This window comes from Canis lupus, chromosome 7 (genome assembly GCF_048164855.1).
Source record: "Canis lupus baileyi chromosome 7, mCanLup2.hap1, whole genome shotgun sequence".
Taxonomy (NCBI): domain Eukaryota; kingdom Metazoa; phylum Chordata; class Mammalia; order Carnivora; family Canidae; genus Canis; species Canis lupus.
In genome coordinates this window covers 8,594,192-8,615,109 of record NC_132844.1, presented here as the reverse complement: position 1 = coordinate 8,615,109, position 20,918 = coordinate 8,594,192, and the positions used below count along the sequence as shown (strand labels likewise).

At 45.9% G+C, this 20,918-nt stretch overlaps 2 protein-coding genes across 8 annotated transcripts in view; one reads left to right on the top strand and one right to left on the bottom strand.

The window, feature by feature from the left end:
• The window catches only part of CRYBG1 (crystallin beta-gamma domain containing 1), a 47,791-nt gene extending 46,099 nt beyond the window's left edge, over positions 1-1,692 (top strand). The window contains exon 20 of the mRNA XM_072831903.1: positions 153-1,692. Coding sequence (XP_072688004.1) covers positions 153-241 — 89 coding nt within the window. The 3' untranslated portion in view covers positions 242-1,692. The remainder of the gene's footprint in view (positions 1-152) is intronic.
• A 1,282-nt stretch (positions 1,693-2,974) lies between these two features.
• RTN4IP1 (reticulon 4 interacting protein 1) overlaps positions 2,975-20,918 on the bottom strand; it is a 45,567-nt gene continuing 27,623 nt past the window's right edge. For 3 of the 7 annotated variants that reach the window (XM_072831908.1, XM_072831909.1, XM_072831915.1), the window contains exons 8-10: positions 16,090-16,273; positions 12,207-12,299; positions 2,975-3,102 (exon numbers count right to left, since the gene is read on the bottom strand). In XM_072831908.1, the coding sequence (XP_072688009.1) occupies positions 2,995-3,102; positions 12,207-12,299; positions 16,090-16,273 (385 nt within the window). In that variant the 3' untranslated portion in view covers positions 2,975-2,994. Of the gene's footprint in view, positions 3,103-9,974; positions 10,246-12,206; positions 12,300-16,076; positions 16,274-20,918 lie in introns of those variants that run through there. The other 4 variants (XM_072831913.1, XM_072831914.1, XM_072831911.1 and 1 more) reach the window with 3 other exon arrangements.

Sequence of the window (20,918 nt, the reverse complement as noted above, 5' to 3'; positions counted from 1 at the left end):
TGTGGAGTTGCTGGTACCCATATGATGGGATTTTAACACAACCCAAAACTGAATCATCCTCTCAGCCCAGGGACGGGTTCCAGGGCTTTCCTCCCTGCTTTGTTTCCTCCAGGCACATTTCCTTTTTATTATTTTCCTTTTCTTTCTTTCAGGAGGTACGCACTATGACCAAAATCACATTATCCTCAACACTGTGAGCAACGAGAAGCTAACACAAGTGTGGGAAGCCATGGTCCTGTAGACCTGACTGAAGAACACAGGAGTACTTGTGTACTTATGGAGGTCTTCCAGCTGCTTCACACACACACACAACTGACAGAGAGCAAGACGAAAGCGGGCCCGCTGCTCCTTCAGAAACTCTAAATCCTCCCCTGAGTGACACTGCCATGACCAGGACTACCGTCTCATCTTTTTTCAAAAGACTGTAATAGCTTTAAACCAACAGTTTGTCCTTCTTTCATTTCCTGCCTTTCGTTTCCTTCAGTAGCTGCTTAACAGGTTGCCTCATTAGCAGCTTTTGGGTGTTTTTTAAAAAAAAACGTTATATCAGGACTATGTACATTTTAAATTATTTCCAAAGATAGCGACAGCAGAGACTAGGAATAGACTTTGGACAGGATTTGTGGGCCCACCAATCTTACACTTTAGAGGGAAGAATAAAAGCTCAAGTCTGCAAGGCAGAAGACTGGTTAGCACTGAGAAGAAATAACAATAATTTTGGTCCTTCTGTTTTCTGGAATTATTAGTTATGCTATAGAGCAAAGTGGGGAAAGGCTTCTAGAATCAATAATTTTAAGAAACTAAATAAACACAATACTATTTTCTTTGTTAGTACTAAACATTAATTTAGAAGATTTCACATCATGTCCGCTAACATTATTAGCAGGATTTGGATTATTTTAACCCACCGTGTGCTGCCCTGAAATGTCACAGTTCTTAGGGACACTGCGGGAACAGCATTACCGTGACCTGGTTTATCAGTCCATCCTCACTCCTCTACAGTTCGTTCTGAAGCCACGTCCTAGGACCCTCTGCTGGGCTCAGGCCTGCAGCCTCCTGAGGCCCGTGCGGGGCCACCTCTGCTCTGGTCGCAGGCCCCGTGGGCTCCGACAGCAGAAGGGAGCCATGTGGGAGGCTTAGGAGGATGACCGGCACTTCTCCAGAACCGAAGGAAAGGAGGCCTGAGGCAGTGCTCATTCAAATCCTAGAACTCGGGGAAGCCTAAAAATGCAGCATTTCAGTGAAAAGTGACAGAGTTTAAATGCCGACAGTACACGGGCCCACGTGGTGCTATTCAAACAGCGCATTCTGGTTTTGAACAAAACTGCTAGACCTACTTTGGATAGATTCCTCCTCTTTTTTGTCCTTATTTCATTATTCTTGTTAACACTGGTGCTCTCATCACAAGAACAAGCCTGGTTTCCTTCTTAGCTGTTCCCAGTGTGTTTCCACGGCTAAACTGTTGCTCCTCTCTGGAGGCTCGGGTAGGCAGTTGTGGTCAGGAGCTTAGCTCCGGTTTTAAAGTAATGTTTGCACATGTGCACCAGCTGCCAACAGGTCGGTCTTGCTCTCAGATGTATAGCTCTGAGTTTAGGCCTTTGTGCCCATCGCTACAGGGTTCTGGGGTCAGACATTCTACAGTCGCCTGTGTTGAATTTCTCTCTTGAATAAACTTGCTTCTGGCTAACTGTACAGAGGAGATCTGCGAGAGTCCTTGCAGTAGTAGCCCTCACATCACTTCAAAGCGAGTCAGGGGGCAGATTAGAACTGGCTGACTGATGAGGAAGAGGCAGGTTCCAGGGGTGCTGGACACTCAGTGAGAGGGTACACTCCACTTTCCCAGAGAGGACATCAGGATAAGTGAGGTCCTCCCTCAGGAGTGCTGCTCCCTCCCTCTACCACCTGGGAGCCCTCAATCGTGGAGACTGTTCAGATGGAAATCAAAAGTGGCTGTCCTGACGACGAGAGTAATGTTTTCTTTCTTCGGAAATATTTGTACTGGTGAGACCAGCAATGCCAGAGGAAGGCTCTCCTCCTACATGACCAAATGAGCGTCTAACAGGAATAAGCCAGGTAGCGAGTTACTCAGACAAGTCTAGGTCCAAAGCTCCAAGCCAGCAGTTCAGGTGCGGCAATGAGGAGGAACCCATCAGGAAAGAAACCCTACTTTGAGTGAATGAGGCCCTGTCACAGGCTACAGATTCAAAAGCTGCAGTGGGCTTACTGGTGAAATAACTAAGTGCAGGCATTTACGGGCGGAAACTGGAAAGGGCTCTCAATTTCCACCGAAAAGTCCTCAGAGAAGCAGGTTTCAATTGCTGGAAGAGGCCTAGCCCTAATGCAAAATGTAAGGCTTTTAAAAGGTTGGAAACGCTAGCATCACCTTTTACAACCAAATCACCAGCCAGACTGTATATAGGACCCTAAGAAGAGATTCAGAGCTCTGAGGGTGGCTATGACCACAGCGGAGCTAAGGAAACCTTGCTTGGCAGGATTCATCGAGCACTTCTGAAGAAGGAAGTAGCTTTAAAGGAAGCTCTTCACGCTGCCATCCACCCATATGCCAGAAGTTTTAGTATCTCACATGAATAGAGTTTGAGCTACTGGAACAGAAGAGGACACAACAATGAGAAAATCTGGTGTGAAAACAGCTTGAAGAAAACTTGGCCATCTTTACTGCAATTTATAGACAAGGCCAAGCGTGGATATTTTCATATGTCTTACTTGTGTATCCCCTCTGCTTGATTCCGAGAACTCTCAGCAAACAGGAACGATGGCTGTCGGGGAGGGTACTAGAAAGCACTCTGGGTGGGGTAATGTGCAGATGGTGGCGGTGACTATAAAATGAATCTCTGTGCTTAGTTCAGAAGATAAATTACTGCCAAAAAGGTGTCTTTTTTATACTTTTATCATGGAAATTAACGGTTACAAAGAAGTCTGGGCCCAGAGGCACTCACCAAATAAGAGCCAACAGTCACCACACTGAGTATTTATTTAAACGACATTAATTACAGTCTTTCCTCTTGCATGTCCTCTTTCTACCTTCAGGAAGGCCTCTGGAACTTGAGAAAAAGGAAAGGTTTTTTCAATAACGGGCCGAATCTGTAAAACACAAGAAGAAGTTGACTGGTAGGGAGGAAAGAGGCAGGTTTTCAAGGCAGATCCATCCATGGGGTCCTCTCTGCCCCGACCACCACGCCCAGCCGGCTGCCCTGTCTCCTCCCCACCTCACTGTAATGCACGCAGTCAGGCTGACCATCGCTCAAGTCTGTCTTCTGTCCTGTGCTGGTCCTGTCACCCACCTATGCAGAGCTCTTCCATGGCCATGACCATGCCAACCTCGGCCCTCAGCGGACTCTATGCTCTACCGAAAAGGCCTACTTATCGCTGTCTGAACGTGCTATGTCTGGGCCTCTCTGCAAACTACCGCCCTTCCAGGCCAGGTCTCACACTATACTGCCTGAGCCCCTGGTTTGCAGCATGCTCTCGGGACTGCTAGGGGACCTGGCTGGCCCTCTGCACAGACGGCCCGCTCCGGCAGCACACACGTCTCAGCCACCCTGTCGTGGAGGGTAAACACCAAAGGGGGCATCCTGAGGTTTTGCTGGATGGATCTCTGGGGCCCCCCCATAGGCATGTACCGAAGGCGTACGGGTTGTTTTTTAGAATTTGTTAAATGTCTGGCCTATCTACTCAGCCAGAGTTTGAGTACCTGTGATACAGGCCGCCTCTTTCGTACCCTGCCCCATATCCACCACTAACACTCAGTGCGACCTGAGCACAGGACAGGAGCTTAGTAAATGCCACTTAGGTGAAAACCAGTAAGATAACTGGGAAACAAGAGTCCTATGTGGGCTCTTTGGGTGTCTGGAGAACTTGTCCCAGGGTTTGCTAAGTGGCCAAGCAGCTGGTTAGAATTTTTTTTTTAAAGATTTATTTATTTATTCATGATAGAGAGAGAGGCGCAGAGAGGCGCAGAGACACAGGCAGAGGGAGAAGCAGGCTCCATGCCGGGAGCCCGACGTGGGACCCGATCCCGGGGCTCCAGGATTGCGCTCTGGGCCAAAGGCAGGCACTAAACCGCTGAGCCACCCAGGGATCCCCCAGCAGGTGGTTAGAATTTACAGGACAGCCAGCTCATAAATGCTGGAAGGCTGCTGGGTTTTTTTACTGTATCATTAATACCGCCTTTTGTTTTTTTTTTAAATATTTATTTATTTATGATAGAGAGAGAGAGACAGAGAGAAGCAGAGACACAGGCAGAGGGAGAAGCAGGCTCCCTGCAGGGAGCCCCATGTGGGACTCGATCCCAGGACCGCAGGATCACACCCTGAGCCGAAGGCAGGCGCTCAACCGCTGAGCTACCCAGGCATCCCTAATACTGCCTCTTGAATGCAGGTCCCAGTTAGTACCCTCTCTCCCAATGCAAAAAAAAAATCAGTGGAACTCTTCAAGATTGCAAGCCAACATCTGTAATTGCCCCCTGGGTATCTCAGTGGCCTGCCTCCTACAGCTCGACAGACAAGGATAAGATCAGGAGGCATGAGCCACTGCACACATCTCCCAACCCTTCTCCTTTCACAAGAGAAATGCATGTCCTTGCGGGGCTCAGAGGCACCCGATGTACCCTCCTTCCGTGTGAATTTCACAGCCCCGTCACCAGAAGAGCATCTCAGACTCCAAACATTCTCTTCTCCAAAGAGTTCAAAATTCTTCTCTACCCACAAATCACGGTGAGCTCCTGAGAGAAGTAACGACTAGCACGTATGGTCCTATGTGCCAGGCACTCTACCAAGTGCTCTATGTATTTTACCTCGTTTCATCCCCAGGAGGGAGGTACTATTATTATTTCCATTTACAGATGAGGAAGTTAAGACCCAGAGTTAAACCAGCTGCCCAATCTCCCACAACTGCTCAGTGGTAAGGCAGGATGACCCAGCCTGGCTCTGGGGTCTGTGCTCTCACCACTCCCAGCCTGAGCCTGTCTGCTGTTACTGGCTGCTTCCAACATCTACTCCTGAAATCTAAAGAGGAGGAAAGGTAGCCACGGATTATAAGGATTTATCACAATGTAGATCTTGGCTGGCCTGCCTTGTGCTGAGAGACCGTGCCAGCTGAGGACCTGTGTCCAGGCCCCCAATATGGCAGGTGATGGCACATATGCCCCCACTCCCATCTGCATCTGCGGACGACATCACTGATTATTAACCACGCTCCTCCCCAGCAAGCTAAGCATGACCTCAGAATCTTCTTTAACACTGCAGTCACAGTCACTGTGAACAGATCTGAGCTGACCTGTCAAGTGAAACCTGCCTTCTCCGGAAAATTAAAATGGAATGCACTGAGGTGGTTTCCTGCCCATCCCACAGGAAAGCTCTGAACCCATCACTCTCTTTAAAGCTCCCAGGACATTGTTTTTTGGATGGTAATTACCTGAAAAGCGATCACCTGAATGTACACTTAAAATGCAAAGTCCCTGGTCTCTGGTTAGAACAACTACCCCAGAACCTCCAGGGGGTGGGGTGGAGACCACGTATTTTCAGTAAGCCTTCCGGGTGAGTTTACTGCACACTGGTGTGGGAATCACTCCCGCCTTCTGCCTTAAACTCAAGGTCCCTGATTCATAACAGACACATATTCCCTCATCCCACAAAGATGGACCAGCTGTCTGCCTTTTAAGTGCCAGGCACGGACCGAGAGCAGATACACAACAGGCACCAAAGGGTAAGCCACGGGAAGAAAGGAGGCAATCACATCAACCTTTCAGTGAGTTTGGAACGCCGAAAATGAAAGCACCACAGCCCCGGTGTTACCAGAGGGTCAGCAAGGAACCGTGAAGCCACCTGTTCCACTCTACAACGAACTGCCCAGCTCACCTAGCTGTGTTCACATTAGAACTCTGACCGGAGACACAGATCCTGAACTGATGACACAGCCAGCCTGCAGTGACCGCACACTTTAATCTGGCTGGTCAGGCCTATTGTGGCGAATAACCCCAGAGGGCTGACTGGGCCATAATGAGTCATTCAGCTCTTCCCATAAGTGACAATGAAAAAAAAGGCTTTCGATTAACAAGCAGGCAAATGCCACTGTTGGCTGAATAGGTGACAGCAAATGGAGATTAACTGGATAATGAAACAGTGTCTACATATAGCCTCACATCAGACCCCGAATGCTTGTTTGTTACGGACAAAGAGATCAGAGTAAAAATCCAGAGAGGGGAAAGAAAGGTTACTCACAGTGAGGTGGGGACATTTATGTGATGACACTGCTATAGTCCGCCCGGCACAGGGAGCCCCGTTATAAAGCAGGTGGGCTCAGCACCACACTTCCCGCCACACAGAGGCACGGGGCTGACAGCTGACTGGGAGATGCTCATGGCAGCAGCGCTCATTCCGCTCTTGGACCCAGATTTGGGCTCTCCTGGCTGGGCCTTACCTTCTTAAACAAAGGCTATATCAAGCCAGGCCCCAGGACATGGCACCCGCTGCCTGACACCCCTTCTATGAGAACACAGGGGCAGTGGCAACCTCGGCTCCCCCGGTGCGGCCTCAGAACACTGTTGCTTCCAGCCGCAGGGCGAGCCTCCTTGCCGCTGAGGGAAGAGGAAAGAGAAAGCCTTTGCAGGAGAGCTGGTGGAGGGAGAACACCATCTATGCAAGCAGGGCAGCAGGCACAGAGGTTTCCCTCAATCCCCACTTTCCCAGCAAGAATAGCACAACGATGGAGCTCCAAAGGGAACTAAATATCTGAGCGAGGCCGCTGGATGGATCAGGAAACCAAAGTGCAAGTGGCTAAGTGCAGGAGGAGAGCTTTTAGTAGAGGAGCTAGTGCGAGGGTCCAGACTCCGACCGCATTACTGCATGGCATGGGTGTGGTCTAGGGACAGAAGTGTGAGTCGCAGGCTGTCCCCCTCCTGACCTAGACCCTCTACTTCAGCCTCTGCTGTGCACTGCACCTGCAGATCTCAGAGGGTGAGGTGTGTGGAGAGAGAGGACAGACGCAGGGAGACCTAAGGTCTCTGGGCATAAGTCCAAGTCCACACACCTGTGCTGGGCACCAGGGATCCAGGGTAGGGGCGGCAGGGATGCAGTTCCCACACTACTTCTGGGACACGTATGCCCCTGACCTCTGAGATGGGTTCAATATTCCCAGGCAGAAGGGGACTTACACTAAGGAGATAAGATGACACAAGGAAGAAGTGGGCTTTGCTTAGATTTGCTATTTCTGGAACTTCCTGGCCCCAGAAAACTCAAAGCTGGAAGACAGGTGGTAAAAAGAGGGTGGGAGAAGGATAATGGAGGGTACACTCCCAGGGAAGAAATGTGCCCATTTTGGAAAGCATCGAGGACCCTGTCCCTAGGTCCCCCTGAAAAAGGCACTCCTCCAGTCAGAAGATGAGAAGAGAAATTTGGCCAACATTTCCCCACAGAAACAAGCAGCAGCATTTGAAAAACTGCAGTAGCATCAGGGGGATGGGCTCCATGAGGTACTGGTCATATCTGGCAGGGTAACGCTCCTCTTGTAGTCCTAGGGCTTCCATCCCTAATCATTACATCCTCTCTAAGAAAGGAAAAAAATCCAGTTACAAATAAGGAGCTCAAAGCTTTAAAATGTAATTCATTGCTAAACTAAGGCCTCAGATCTCAAGAGGGGCCTGGGAAATTGCCTGCCTCAGAACTTAGTACATATTTTTCTAAAGCTGCAGCATCCCAATATGGTAACCTGGAGATGCAAGAGGCTATTTAAATTAATCAAAGGTAGGGGCGCCTGGGTGGCTCAGTCAGTTAAGCATCTGCCTTCAGTTCAGGTCATGATCCCAAGGTCCTGGGATCGAGCCCCACATCGGGCTCCCTGCAGCCTGTTCTCCTTCTCCTGCTCCCCGTTTGTGTATTCTCTCTCTCCCTGTCAACTAAATAAAACTTTTAAAAATTAGTAAGTTAATCAAAGGTAAATAAAATGAAAAATTCAGTTCCTCAGTTGGACTAGCCACATTTCAAGTGTATAACTGCCACATGTGGCCACTGGCTACCATACTGGATAGCATCTATGGAGAACATCTGAATTACTCCACAAAGTTCTAGTAGCCATCCCTGGCTCCGAAGGTAACTCGAGCTGGCCAACACATCTTTCACCCTACTAGGCAAAGCAGAGTGCTAATGGGCCCTCAGCAAATGTTTCAAATTAAAATTTAAAAGAAGTTACATAGGAACTATTCTGGTGCTGGCCAAAATAATGAAACTGAGGTCTTCTCTATATTGCTCAACCAAGAAGCTTGGCTGGTCACCTAGGATCTTAAACAGATCTGTGAATAATGTTAAGAACATGACATCAAAAGACTTGTGTAGAGATAAACATACTTGAAAAAGGAAAGGATACAAAGAAAAATCTCCCTCCCATACTTGACCCCCAGTCATCTGTTCTCTGGGACAACCAATAGGTCAAGTTTTTTTCATATCTTTTGAGATACTTTATGCATTGTGATAGGTAAAATAATGGCTCCCTGAGATGTCCACATTCTAATCCCCCAAACCCGTGAATACAAGAACCTACAGGGCAAAAGGGGCTTCGCAGACATGATTAAGTCCAGATCTTGGGATGGGCAGGATTATCCAGAGGGGCCCAAAATAATCACAGGGGTCATTAGAAGAGGGTAGCGGGATGGTCGGAGGGAGATAGGATGACGGAAGCAGATGTCAAAGTGATGCAAGACTGAAACACAAGTTATCTCTAGAAGCTAGAGAAGACCAGGGAGCCTATTCTCCCCTATAGTCTGCCCTCAGAAGAAACACAGGCCTGCTGATCCATTTTAGACTTCTGGCCCCCAGAACTATAGGACAGTAAGTTTATGTGGTTTCAAGCCACCACATCTATGGCAATTAGTTGCAGCAGCAATAGAAAACGAATACGCGCATAAACAATCAAGTACGTATATACTTTTACCCTCACAGTGTAGTCATTTTTATCAGTAGCTGATAGTCTAAAAAAATCTGCCTTCCCACCTCCTCTCGGAGGCCTGAAAGACAGTGAAAAATACAGGTAGATTTGTAGATCGAACTCAAACACCACCTATCTAAATGTTTAGATGACTATGTAAGCAAGCAGAAAACCATGAGGGCTGTATGAGGGATTTATTATTATTATTATTATTATTATTAACTATTACTGCCTCGATCTTAAAGATAGAAACAGTGGTTGAAGGAACTGTCCTAGAGGCCAAGAGACCGGACCCCTTGAGCATGTCAACCTTTTGGGGCCTCTGTCCCTTCAATGAAACACAATGTGACAGGAGGAAGGTATGGGGAGGGGAGGGGAGGACAGCAAACTAGACACGTGCTAGATTTTCCTCTTTCCAATCCTGGAGTATGCTAACCCAAAAGAGTTTCCTACGTAGTATAAAAACAAGAAATGTTTATTGTGCTCAGGAAAAAAAGTACAAAAATAACTCTAGGCATAAGGCACAATATCGGTGGCAGGTCACTACGTTCAGCGTGAAAACTACAAATCATTCTTTTCTGTCACCCTATGGACACACAGAACCTCTCTGGACTCCCTGAGAAGCTGGTAACAATGGTTGTGTCTGACAGGGACAATCTCAGTGACTGGGGGGACAGGGGTCAGAGGAAGATTTCATGAAATAACTTTTCCTATCTTTTGGATTTTGAACCTGGTAAATGTATTATATATTCAAGGGGAGCCTGGGTGGCCCAGCAGTTTAGCGCCGCCTTCAGCCCAGGTCCTGATCCTGGAGTTCTGGGATCGAGTCCCACGTCAGGCTCCCTGCAAGGAGCCTGCTTCTCCTTCTGCCTGGGTCTCTGCCTCTCTCTCTCTCTCTCTCTCTCTGTCTCTCATGAATAAATAAAATCTTAAAGAAAAAAAACAAAAAACTTAAAGGATTTCAGAAGAGCAGGTTCTCTTGGTTCATGGCTTCACACTGCCAAAAATAACTATGGCTCCTCCATCAGATACCTGCCGATTAGATTCACCAAGCACTCAGCCAAAGCTTGGAACGATCTCAATGTCCTCGTCCAATTTAGTACTCTCTACTGGCTGCGTAACAGAGGAGATGTGCTCTGTCACTTGCCCTGCCTTCCCAGCATGGACAGGCACCCTTTCACACCCATAATGAAGCAGAAGGCACATGAAGACAGCTGGCCTTATCATGGCACCCGGTGTCAGTCACAGAGCCACTTCTACAGTCCAGACTCCTTCACAGGCAGAAATGACTCCCGAGTCCAAAGAACCCTGGTCAGGAGAGAGAAAAATCAAAGGCCAAAAGAGTATCTCCTCACTCTCCGTTGTTGGAGGACACATCAAGGGCATCTTTATTTCCACCTTGTCCTCTTCTAACCGTTGTACCAGTTATCTGCCAAATTGAATAGTTACATATACACAAGTCACCTCTCTTCTCTGTTGCATAAATAGTCATTTCCAGGCAGAGAGAGAGGGAGTCACAATATTTTGAATACAAAAGAGCAATGGTAAGCACGTGGACAGCCTGGAGCCGATACCGGGATAAGCACAGCCATAATGCTTCTGGAGGATGGGGACTTCTCTAATAATGGGGCTCCAATCACATGAAAGACTATGTAAAATGATGGGCCACATGATTTAAGGAGAATTCATTTCCTTCTTCTCAGAAATAAAATAAGCATTTTATGGGGGTGTGAGAAGAACCCTATAAAGCAGCACTTACGTACAGTCGCGATAAGGCTGAGACCGTCTACCCAGTACACATTTAGAAGTCTGAGAAAGGGCACACAAACCTGAAACCACAAAATTTGGGAAAGAGCAGCAGGCCATTTTCTATCATATAGTGATATGGCTGTAACAGAATAAAAGAAAATCTAAATGCACAAAAAGCAGCCAGTAGGTCCTGAAGACATTCCTTTCCAAAATCAAAGTGGAAATATGAAATGGGCCAGCAAGGGGCAGCTGCCAGCCCATCTCAAGGGGCTCTTTCCAAGTGGCCCAGCATGAATCATGCAGTGGCAAAGCTGGCCCTACTCAATCCCTTTTCCCTGCCTATTGTAAAATGACAATGACCAGACAACTTAAGCTAAAGTCCCAGATCAGCCTCAAGCACCAAGGATGCAGGGGAATGATGGAGAGGGAAAAGCACAGAGCTGGGAATCAGGAAGTGTGTGTTCTGGTCCCACTTCTGCAAACTTGAACATGTCCCTTTCTCTCTCTGAGCCTGGTTTTTCATCTGTAAAATGAAAATCATTTTATCTATGGCCTCATGCAATCCTCCAGGGTATATAAGGGTCTCCACCCTATAATTTTATACAGCCTCTTAATAAAATCATAAATATCAGCACCACTATTTGAGTTTTCCTTCCAGGCTGTTCTTCCAGAGAAAGAATGTCAGAGCTGTTAAGACCATGCAAAAAACAAAATAAACAGTGGTAGCTAAGGAGCCTTTCAACCACCCGCCCCACCCCTGCTGCCCTGAAAGGCCTTTTGACACCCAGAAAGGGATGATCCAACTATAGGCAGCAGTCCCTTTACCACCGAGTCTGTGCAGGACAGATGCGAACCATAAGAAACACCAACCAGTCATCCCCACCAAAATCTCCATCAGTCTTCACCAACATCCTGCCCCATTGCCCTTCTCACCTCAGACATACCATCATTTGCCTTCCAAGTGTGTTACACTAGCTGGGCGACAGGAGACCTGGGGACCTGGCTCCTGGTCCAGTTCTGTTATTGCTGATATTCCACAGTATTTGTTTACCTGGCTCATCTGGAAATCTGCTTCCCTCCAGAGCAGCCTCATCCCTGGACTCTAGTGCTCCAGAGCAATTCTATTGTAAATTCACAAGTGTGTCCCTCCCTTTGTATAGAGATTACTTTTGTGGTCCCTTTTCAGGACCATTACCAAGATATTAGCAGCCTAGCTGTAAATTCCAGCTCTGCTAACCATCTAAGGGTGTTTGAGAAAATCACATAACCTCTCTGGACCTGTCTCCTTGCCTGTGAAGTAAGGGAGCTGAACCAGATGGTGTCGGCTCTTTTTCTAACATAGCAGTCTAGGTCTAGGATTCCCATGGAGACAGAACCAAAATATGGCACTTAAACTTGGCCGTGTAAAGCAGCATGTGTACTGACCACACCTGCCCTGGAGAGTTCCCACTGACTAGGCTTGGTGGGCAGGTGGTCGAGATTCCAGGAGACGCTCTAGCGATACAAAGAGCAGCACGTACCTTTCCCTCATCCACCAATTTTGCAATGTCATCTAGATACAGACCACTGGCCATGAAAAAGGCCCAGCGATAATGGACTCCTTGCCAGAAATGCTAAAAAGAAAAGAAAACACATTAAATATAGGAAAGGATAAAATCTCACTGAATGCAAATTTAGGGGAAAGTATTTTCTAGGTAACTAAGACATACATACCGATTTCCTATTCACTATGAACCAATGAGCTGTATGTCCCACACAGCCCAGTGATCGACAGACAGTGGATGCTTCATAAATTTTTAATAAATTAATGAATGAACAAAGATATATCCATGTGAACTCAGGCTTTTCTACTAAATTGTGAATGGCAAGCAAGTAAGCACAGGAAAGCTGTCCTTAAAATGAGATTCTAAAGAATCTTACTCAGTTTCTTCCCTAGGGAGAAATCAGGGGCTGAGACCTCTAGGCTTTCTCTACTAGGGTTTAAATGAAGCTCAGAGGCACCAGAGAGGAGCTTTTAAACCTAATTCAAGAATGCTTAGGGGGCAGTAAGGCACCAAAATATGATCTCAGACAAAAAAAAAATCCAATCACAGACTTCGTCCCCCTTGGCTCTAAGAGGAACAGAATGGCTTTAAGGGTAAAACAAAGTGTAAAGTTCCCTATGCATCATGGTTGGGGCTTCCCCCTACAGCTGTAACAACTCCCAAGCCACCTAATCTATTATGGGACAGTATGTCCCCAGACAAAAATAAGCAAAAATCTTCTAACCAAGAGGGTTCAAGACCACTTTGCCATACTCACTTTTAACTGTTAGTCTTTCTGTCAAAGGTAGGGTAGGCCATTACCAAAACAACAAGCATACCGAGGTTCTCCATGATACAACAACCTGCCTAACTGAACTTCCTCAGATGGGAACTATCCAGAGGTATGGGATTAGCCAGTACCAGGGGGCCTCCCTCCCTGTACCTGCCTGTCTCACAATCCCTCAGCACGCTGTAAGTTGTCAAGTGCACAAAGTGGTCAAGTGTAATGGAACTCCCCTGCTACTCTAGCTCAGGCACTTAATAGCTGTGTTATTTAGGTCAAGCTACCTCTTTCAGCCAGTTTCCTGGCCTAAAGAATGGTAATACCACTACCTTGCTCACAGGGCTGTTGGAAGGATTAAATGAGAATGAATGCAAAGTACCTGATACAAAGAAAGTATCACTCACATACATATTTATATTTTTATTATTAGATAAATATTTATCTAGTGCTGAAAGCAAACTTTATTGAGGAAAGGTTGGGGCAATACTAAATTGGAGTTTAGGATTATAGAAACACAAACAAAACCAGGCTGCTGTCTGGCAGAGCTTTGCAATGGTTGTATGAGGAATGGCTTACTGGTTTGGATGAGTGACCCTGTAATTTATTATCTAACCTGGGACAGTCCTGAGAGTTCAATGAGTCATCATTAATAATTATGCCAGGACCTCAGCTGTAAACAGAGCCAATTTCACCCTAGAATAGATGTGGGAAGATTGAGTCCCCTCAGCCCTCAGGGTAGCAAGACAGAGCCTGGGCTGGCCTAAACCTCCAGAGAGTTGCTCTTGGCCCAGAACAGCCTCAACATCTATTCAAGCACTAACAATTTTCTATGGGTGTCATAGCATGAAAGAGGCTTGGGAGAGCACTGCTCAGGGCAAAAGAAGTTAAACAAAAAAAGGGGAAAAAAAAAAAAGTACCATTTGAAGGCACTGAGGCCAGCCCAAGTTTACAGCAGGCCCACTTCATTACAATCACAAAAGACCTGTTCGTGTACTTCTCCCTAAGGCCTGGCCTCAGACAATTAAAACATTCTGGTAACTACTTAAGGTTTTAAAAAAAAGAACAGCAATGGTCAAAAATGCCATGTCTATAATTCTTTATAGCATGTTGCCCCGTAAAGTGAAACTTTCTGGTCTGCAACAGCAGAATTTTTATACTCTGCTCTAAGGGGCCTGTGTATTTTTTCCAGACCATTCCAGGAGAAAGTAAAGCAAAGCAGGCAGGAGTCTGGAGCATTACAATGAGGCTTTAACTGTGCACATTCTCAGAAAGACATCAGAAACTACTTAAAAGGTTTTCACATGAGATTACCACTATCCTCTTTCAAGTAGGAGGAAAGAGAAGATGCCTGTTCTACTCTCAGAGGACAACTCAGAAGGTTAACTTGGAAGAGGTCTCACTGAAGTACAAACTACGAAACCTTATGGAAAAGTTAAACTTAGATCTTGAAGCACTTGGAAAACCTGGGTTTTCTGAAAAGCTAAAGAAGAGACAAAGAACAGCTAAGATTCCTTTCTCCACACCAAAGCACCCTGTGGACACCGTTTCCGGTTGCCACCTGAATCAGAGGAAAACAAAGCACCACGAGCACAGGGCCCTGTTTGTTCACCTCTGGTAACAGACCTGCTTCCTAAGGACAGAGCAGTGGTCTCCACTGTCACAGCCCTCTCAGTATGTAGTCCACAAAATTCAAGAGGCTAAAGTCCTCAATTTCACCCTCAAAAAGGTCCCAAATTAATTTCTAGAATAAAAAGATGCTAAAGATAAACACTGAGCCATTGACTCCATACAAAAGGGTCAGGCGTTGGTTAGCTTGACATAATAACTCACAACCTTTTGGCCCACTAAGGAGACTTCTACCGTCTTTTTTCTGAGTTTGAAGATCTTGTCTAATTAAAAAAATAGAATTTTTTTCTTTGCCTATCACTTACATCACTTACATCATTTCAACTTCATACAGATTTCAAGCCAATGATCTAGAATCACCAAGAGTGGATAACATGAAATGATATAAGCCTGTCCCCACCATGGGGACGACAGGCTATAGTGTTAATTAAAGAGCACAAACTCAAGCCCTGCGGTCAGCCCTGCAGCTATGGCTGCAGTGTACTCGTCCTCAAGACCCACCACACACGGCCGTTGTTGGGTCGGGTGATGGGGGCTCCTTATAGCTCTGTTAACAGTGGCCACAGTGGCAGAGTCAGATATACTCAGCAAGTCTCAGAAATGCTCAACAGCTAGAGTATTTGATTCATGTGGGATGTGCAGTGTTAGGACAAGTTGATAAAATTCCAGAAAAAGCATGGCTGTTCTATTTGCCTTTGTGGTCTCACTAAAGGAAGAACACAATTTCCTCTGGGTTCCTGATATTCAAAAAAAAAAATGCCCATGGACCTCTACAGGTCAAAAGGCCCCAGTCTAGAAATCACTGGTGTGTTCCAATGTGACTACCATGAAAACAACCAGCTCTATGCTGTCTTTTTTTTTTTTTTTTTTTTTTTTTTTTTTTATGATAGTCACACAGAGAGAGAGAGAGGCAAAGACACAGGCAGAGGGAGAAGCAGGCTCCATGCACCGGGAGCCCGATGTGGGATTCGATCCCCGGTCTCCAGGATCGCGCCCTGGGCCAAAGGCAGGCGCTAAACTGCTGCGCCACCCAGGGATCCCTCTATGCTGTCTTTTTAATAAAGCTTCCGCCCTTCCATATGTGAGCCTGGTATAGGCAAGGAGAAAGCGGAGGGTCTATCAGATGGAATCAAGAAAGGTAATAATTGCTACTAATAAAGTCTAACATTTAAATAAGAGTGTTTAAGTCTTGGGCCAATTCTTTACATGGATTATCATTTAACCCTTACGACATGCAGTAAGGTAGCTGCCCTATTAGTTTCAACTTACAGGCAAAGATACTGACGTTTAGGGACATTAAGTAACTTGTAGGTGACACAGCTATTAAGTGTAGACCAGAATTGGAATCTGGTCAGTGTGTGACTCGAGTCCATACCACAGCCACCGTGCCATGCTGCCTCCAAGACAAAAGAACCTGGCTAGGTGGAAAGCAATTTCCAGAAACAGGAGGCGCTCACTTGCTCTCACTACCTTTAATGCCTTAGAACCCACGGTGACTCCGGTCTGCAGCATGCCATCCGCTATGCCCAATCGGTCCATGTTTAGGAGAAAAGGAGTCACCAAGGTCACATACGTGGCTCCTGACCATTTCTTGAGAAAATTTAGAGCCCATGTTTCAGTGGATCCACCAACATTATCAAGAATGAAATCAAACCTGGAGAGAGAGAAAAAAAAAAAATCAAATAAAACCATCCTTGTCAGTCTTTACTACGGCTCCAATCCCCCTTCATTCCCAACACCAGTTAGCCATTGGGTTTATGTCAACGACTGTTCCCAAGCCTCGCTGCACCATGCCACCCAGAAGAGATGGTTGCTCTGACAAAGGACAAGAAGGCACACCCACTCACTGACTCTGGCTTTTCTCCAAAATAGGTCAAATGTGACTAATTTTTTTTGTCATAAAATTGTATCATTTTTCCAATACTTAAAAATGACCTAAACAAGTGGCTCTCAACCGAGGGCATCTTTGGTCCGCAGGGGACACGTGAGGCAAGATTGAGAGACATTTTTAGTTGTCACTGTTGGGAGAGGTGGTGTGAAAGGGCCACTGGCACCAAGAGGCCAGGGGTGATGTTTATACCCAGAGTGCCCAGAACTGCCCCTCACAACAAAAAAATTATCTAGTCCAAAATGTCAATAGTTCAGAATACAAGCTTGCCAAGGTTGAGAAACCCTGACCTAAGCTTTATGGAAAACTGCAAAGCTACCCATTCAATATAAGTCAAAGTATTCTTTAGTGTGCTTGAATACTTGCAAGTATGAAAGGTTTTGACCAACAGAATGATTTGCTTTTATTCCCCCCATAACCGGAACTGCCAGTAGAAGCATCCTCTTCGTGTGGAATTTACTATTTTCCGGTTTCACGTACAGCATCAGGACAATGTGGAGAGAAATCAGCAATCTGCTCCGTCTTCAATTCTGTTCTAATTTGCCCCCAAACCCAGTCCCACGGTATCTACAGGAACTGACGGACTCTCCACTCCTTACATCTAATGCAAACCTGCTATCATCACCGCCCTCCCGCTTACAGGGGAGAAAACCCCAGAACGCTTTTCAATACTTTTGTAAAAGTATCTATTTAGAAAATGCATGCTTATCTGTTAAGTAAGTTAATAAATGAATTCCATCTTGGTAAATCCTTTTTTCCTTCTAAATTCATCTGGACGAAGTCAAACATCAAAGCTTCTAAAAAACAAACAAAAAACAGCTTTGGCCAAATTTGTGGATCTTGAGCCTGCCTTTCACAGAACCAAATTCAAGAAGGACAAATGAGAACTGACAGAAAGGGGAGTGACCTTATTCAAGGACTACTCTTCTTATTAGGAGAGAACAAAATTATTTTTAGGGCTTGAAGCTTCTACTTCATTCCCAAGTTTTGAACAAACATGAGGATACTGCATTTAGATAAAACTTACAGGCAACCTGGCATTACAGAAATGGCAGTGCTTGAAAGAGCCGTCCAGAGGCAGACTGTAGTCTCAGCTCTCCCACTAGCGCTTAAGTGGCACGACCCTGAACGTGAGAAAACTCCCAAGTCCCCTGTCCCTTACTTTCTCAACTATAACAGGACAGAACAGGATGGAGGGACTTCAAAGCCCCTTCCTAATGTAAAAGTCTAAAATTCAAATCTACGAAGCTGCTAAAGGAGAAATAAATGTATTCTTGGTGGATTCAGAGGCCAAACTCCAGGCAAAAGTTACAAAGATCAACTGCAACGAAAGCAGTCAAAAATAAAGTCACAGCCTGGCATCTGCAAGCTAGAGATTCCCCAGCCAGAAAAGGGCAAGCAAAAGCAGCGAGTCCACGGTGAGGGATGGAGAGGGGCAAACCATAGCGAACTTTTGGGGGCCAGCCTGAGTATACTGCAGCTTTCCATCAGCAGAGTCTCCGTTCCCTCATGACAAATTCTAGACACATATAAAACTTAAGGTAGAGGGGAATGGGTTGGCGTAGGCCTCAGTCTCGTGCTGCTATTCCTAGAAGCAGCGGAAGACATGAGAGCAACAGAAACTCTACTATCTAGAAGCCAGCTGTCAGAGACCTAGAGAGACCTAGGTGCTGATGCACAGGCAAGAAGTAGCTGACAACATCTCTCCAAGAGACAGTGCGATTCCTCAAATATATCAAGTGTGTTCCTGACATGGTGGCTTTGTATTTGCTGTTATCTTGACCTGAACAAGTGCTCTTCCCTTTGATTCCCTCAGTAATTCACTGAACAAATTTTTATTGAGCATGTATCATACGTTACTACACTGCTCCAGGTGAAGGGGATACAGCAGGGAACCAAAAACAAACAAACAAACAAACAAACAAACAAAAACACAAAAAAAAACAAAAAATTCCATTCTCCTGGCTGGCTCTGCAAACCTTCTGCTCCAGTGCCTCAGAGGCCTTCTTAAACCCCCCTTTTAATTTTTTTTAAAGATTGTATTTATTTATTCATGAGAGACAGAGGCAAAGACACAGGCAGAGGGAGGAGCAGGCTCCCCGTGAGGAGCCTGATGCAGGACTTGATCCTGGACCTCTGGGATCACACCCTGAGCCAAAGGCAGACGCTCAACCGCTGAGCCACTCAGGCATCCCCCAAACCCCTCCTTTTTAAAAAGGGCCTCCCTCGATCATTTTTCCCCTCTATTCCTGTATCAGTCTTCTTGAGAGCACTTACCACCTGAAACCTTCCTGACTAGAATGGAAGCCCCATGGGAGGGTGGTGGGGTGGGGGTGGGGGGCATTTGTCTTATTCACCACTGTATCTGTATCACGTGTCTGGAACACTGCCTGGCAGGGCTGGTGCTGCAGAGTTGAAGGAGCAGGGATTCGCTGGCTCTTGGCTGTACCACTGTTGGGGAGTGGGCACTGCTGGCTAAGAAGGGCTAGGTGGTGTCCAATAGGGCTTCCCCCTTTGTTTTTTGTTTTTAAAACCCATGAAAATATAATCGACCCATGAACAGGTTGTACTGCACAGGACCACTTATACCCAATTTTTTTTTTCAATAAACACAACACATTGAAAATGTATTTTCTCTTATGATTTTCTCAGTAACATCTTTTCTCTAGCTTACTTTATTCTAAGAGTGCAGTATATAACATACAAAATATGTGTTAACTATTATGTGTTATTTTAAGGCTTCTGGTCAACAGTAGGCTATTTAATGAAAGTAAATGTTGGGAAAGTCAGAAGTTATATGCAGATTTTCGATTACACAAAGGTCAGTGTCCCTACCCACACACCGTTCAGGGGTCAACTGTATACTTCTATTCAAAGTGGGCAAGAATAACTGGCTTCTGAAGACTAACAGAAAAAGAAAAACCTTTGAAAGAGAAGCAATAAAACATCTTTCCAAACACTCCTCTGTTGTATTCTCAGCTGCAGTTCTGTCCTGGTAGATGAAGACCAGATTAATAAGCACCCTCGCTATTTCTGCCCAAACCACAGTCAGAACCAGCAGGGTCTGAACAAATCACTGAGTCTGCTTCTGTTTGGTACATTAAACCAAACCACAACCCGGCATTCAGATGTACTGAGAACATCCACAGTACTCTGGTCACCAATATTTTCTACTGCCTTTGTTTCTCTGAAGCCCTTTTTAAGCCAAAACACTGAAAACATGTTTAGCGCTAATCGTATATTTTCATACACTGCCCTATTTGTTCCTGCGGTGACAGATGCCATCAAACAGAACATACCTTCCAATTTTGTCTTCAGACTTCTTACAAACCAACAATAAAAGTTAACTTAAAAATTAACCAAAGGCCCTTTCACGAAGATGGCACCAAAGGCGAAGAAGGAAGCCCCTGCCCCTCCCAAAGCCGAAGCCAAAGCAAAGGCCTTTGAAAGCTAAGAAAGCGGTGATGAAAGGCGTGCAAGTCACACAAAAAAAGAACCGTACGTCACCTACATTCTGACAACCCAAGACCCTGCGTCTCCCAAGGCAGCCCAAATATCCTCTAAAGAGCACCCCCAGGAGAAACAAGCTTGATCACTATGCCATCATCAAGTTCCCCCTGACTACTGAGTCAGCCATGAAGAAAATAGAAGACAACACCACACTTGTGTTCATTGTGGATGTCAAGGCCAATAAGCACCAGATCAAACAAGCTGTGAAGAAGCTCTATGACACTGATGTGGCCAAGGTCAACACCTTGATCAGACTGGGATCATCTAAACTGAGTCCAGCTGGCTATAAATCTATTGAAATTTTTTCACCATAAAAAAAAAAATTAACAAAAGACTGGGGCGCCTGGGTGACTCTTAATAGTCTGCCTTCAGCTCAGGTCATGATCCTAGGGTCCTGGGTTCAAGCCCTGCATTGGGCTCCCTGCTGAGCAGGAAGCCTGCTTCTCCCTCCCCCTCTGCCTGCCATTCCTGCCCCCCCCACCCCACCTTGTGCACATGTGCTCTCGCTCTCCTCTGTCAAATAAGTAAATTTTTTTTTCAAAGATTTTATTTATTTATTCATGAGAGACACACAGAGAGAACGAGGCAGAGACACAGGCAGAGGGAGAAGCAGGCTCCATGCAGGGAGCCTGATGTGGGACTTGATCCCGGGTCTCTAGGATCACGCCCTGGGCTGGAGGCGGCGCTAAACCGCTGAGCCACCCGGGCTGCCCAAATAAATAAATTCTTAAAAAAAATTAACAAAAGACCATGAAAGCAAAATATCTTCCTCAGTATATATATATGTCACTGTGCTGTATGAACACCTGGAATTAAAACAGAAACCACCCCAAATGACTCCTTACGGGGTATTTAAGATTCTAAGACTCCAATGTAATTACAAAGTCACCAAACTATTCAA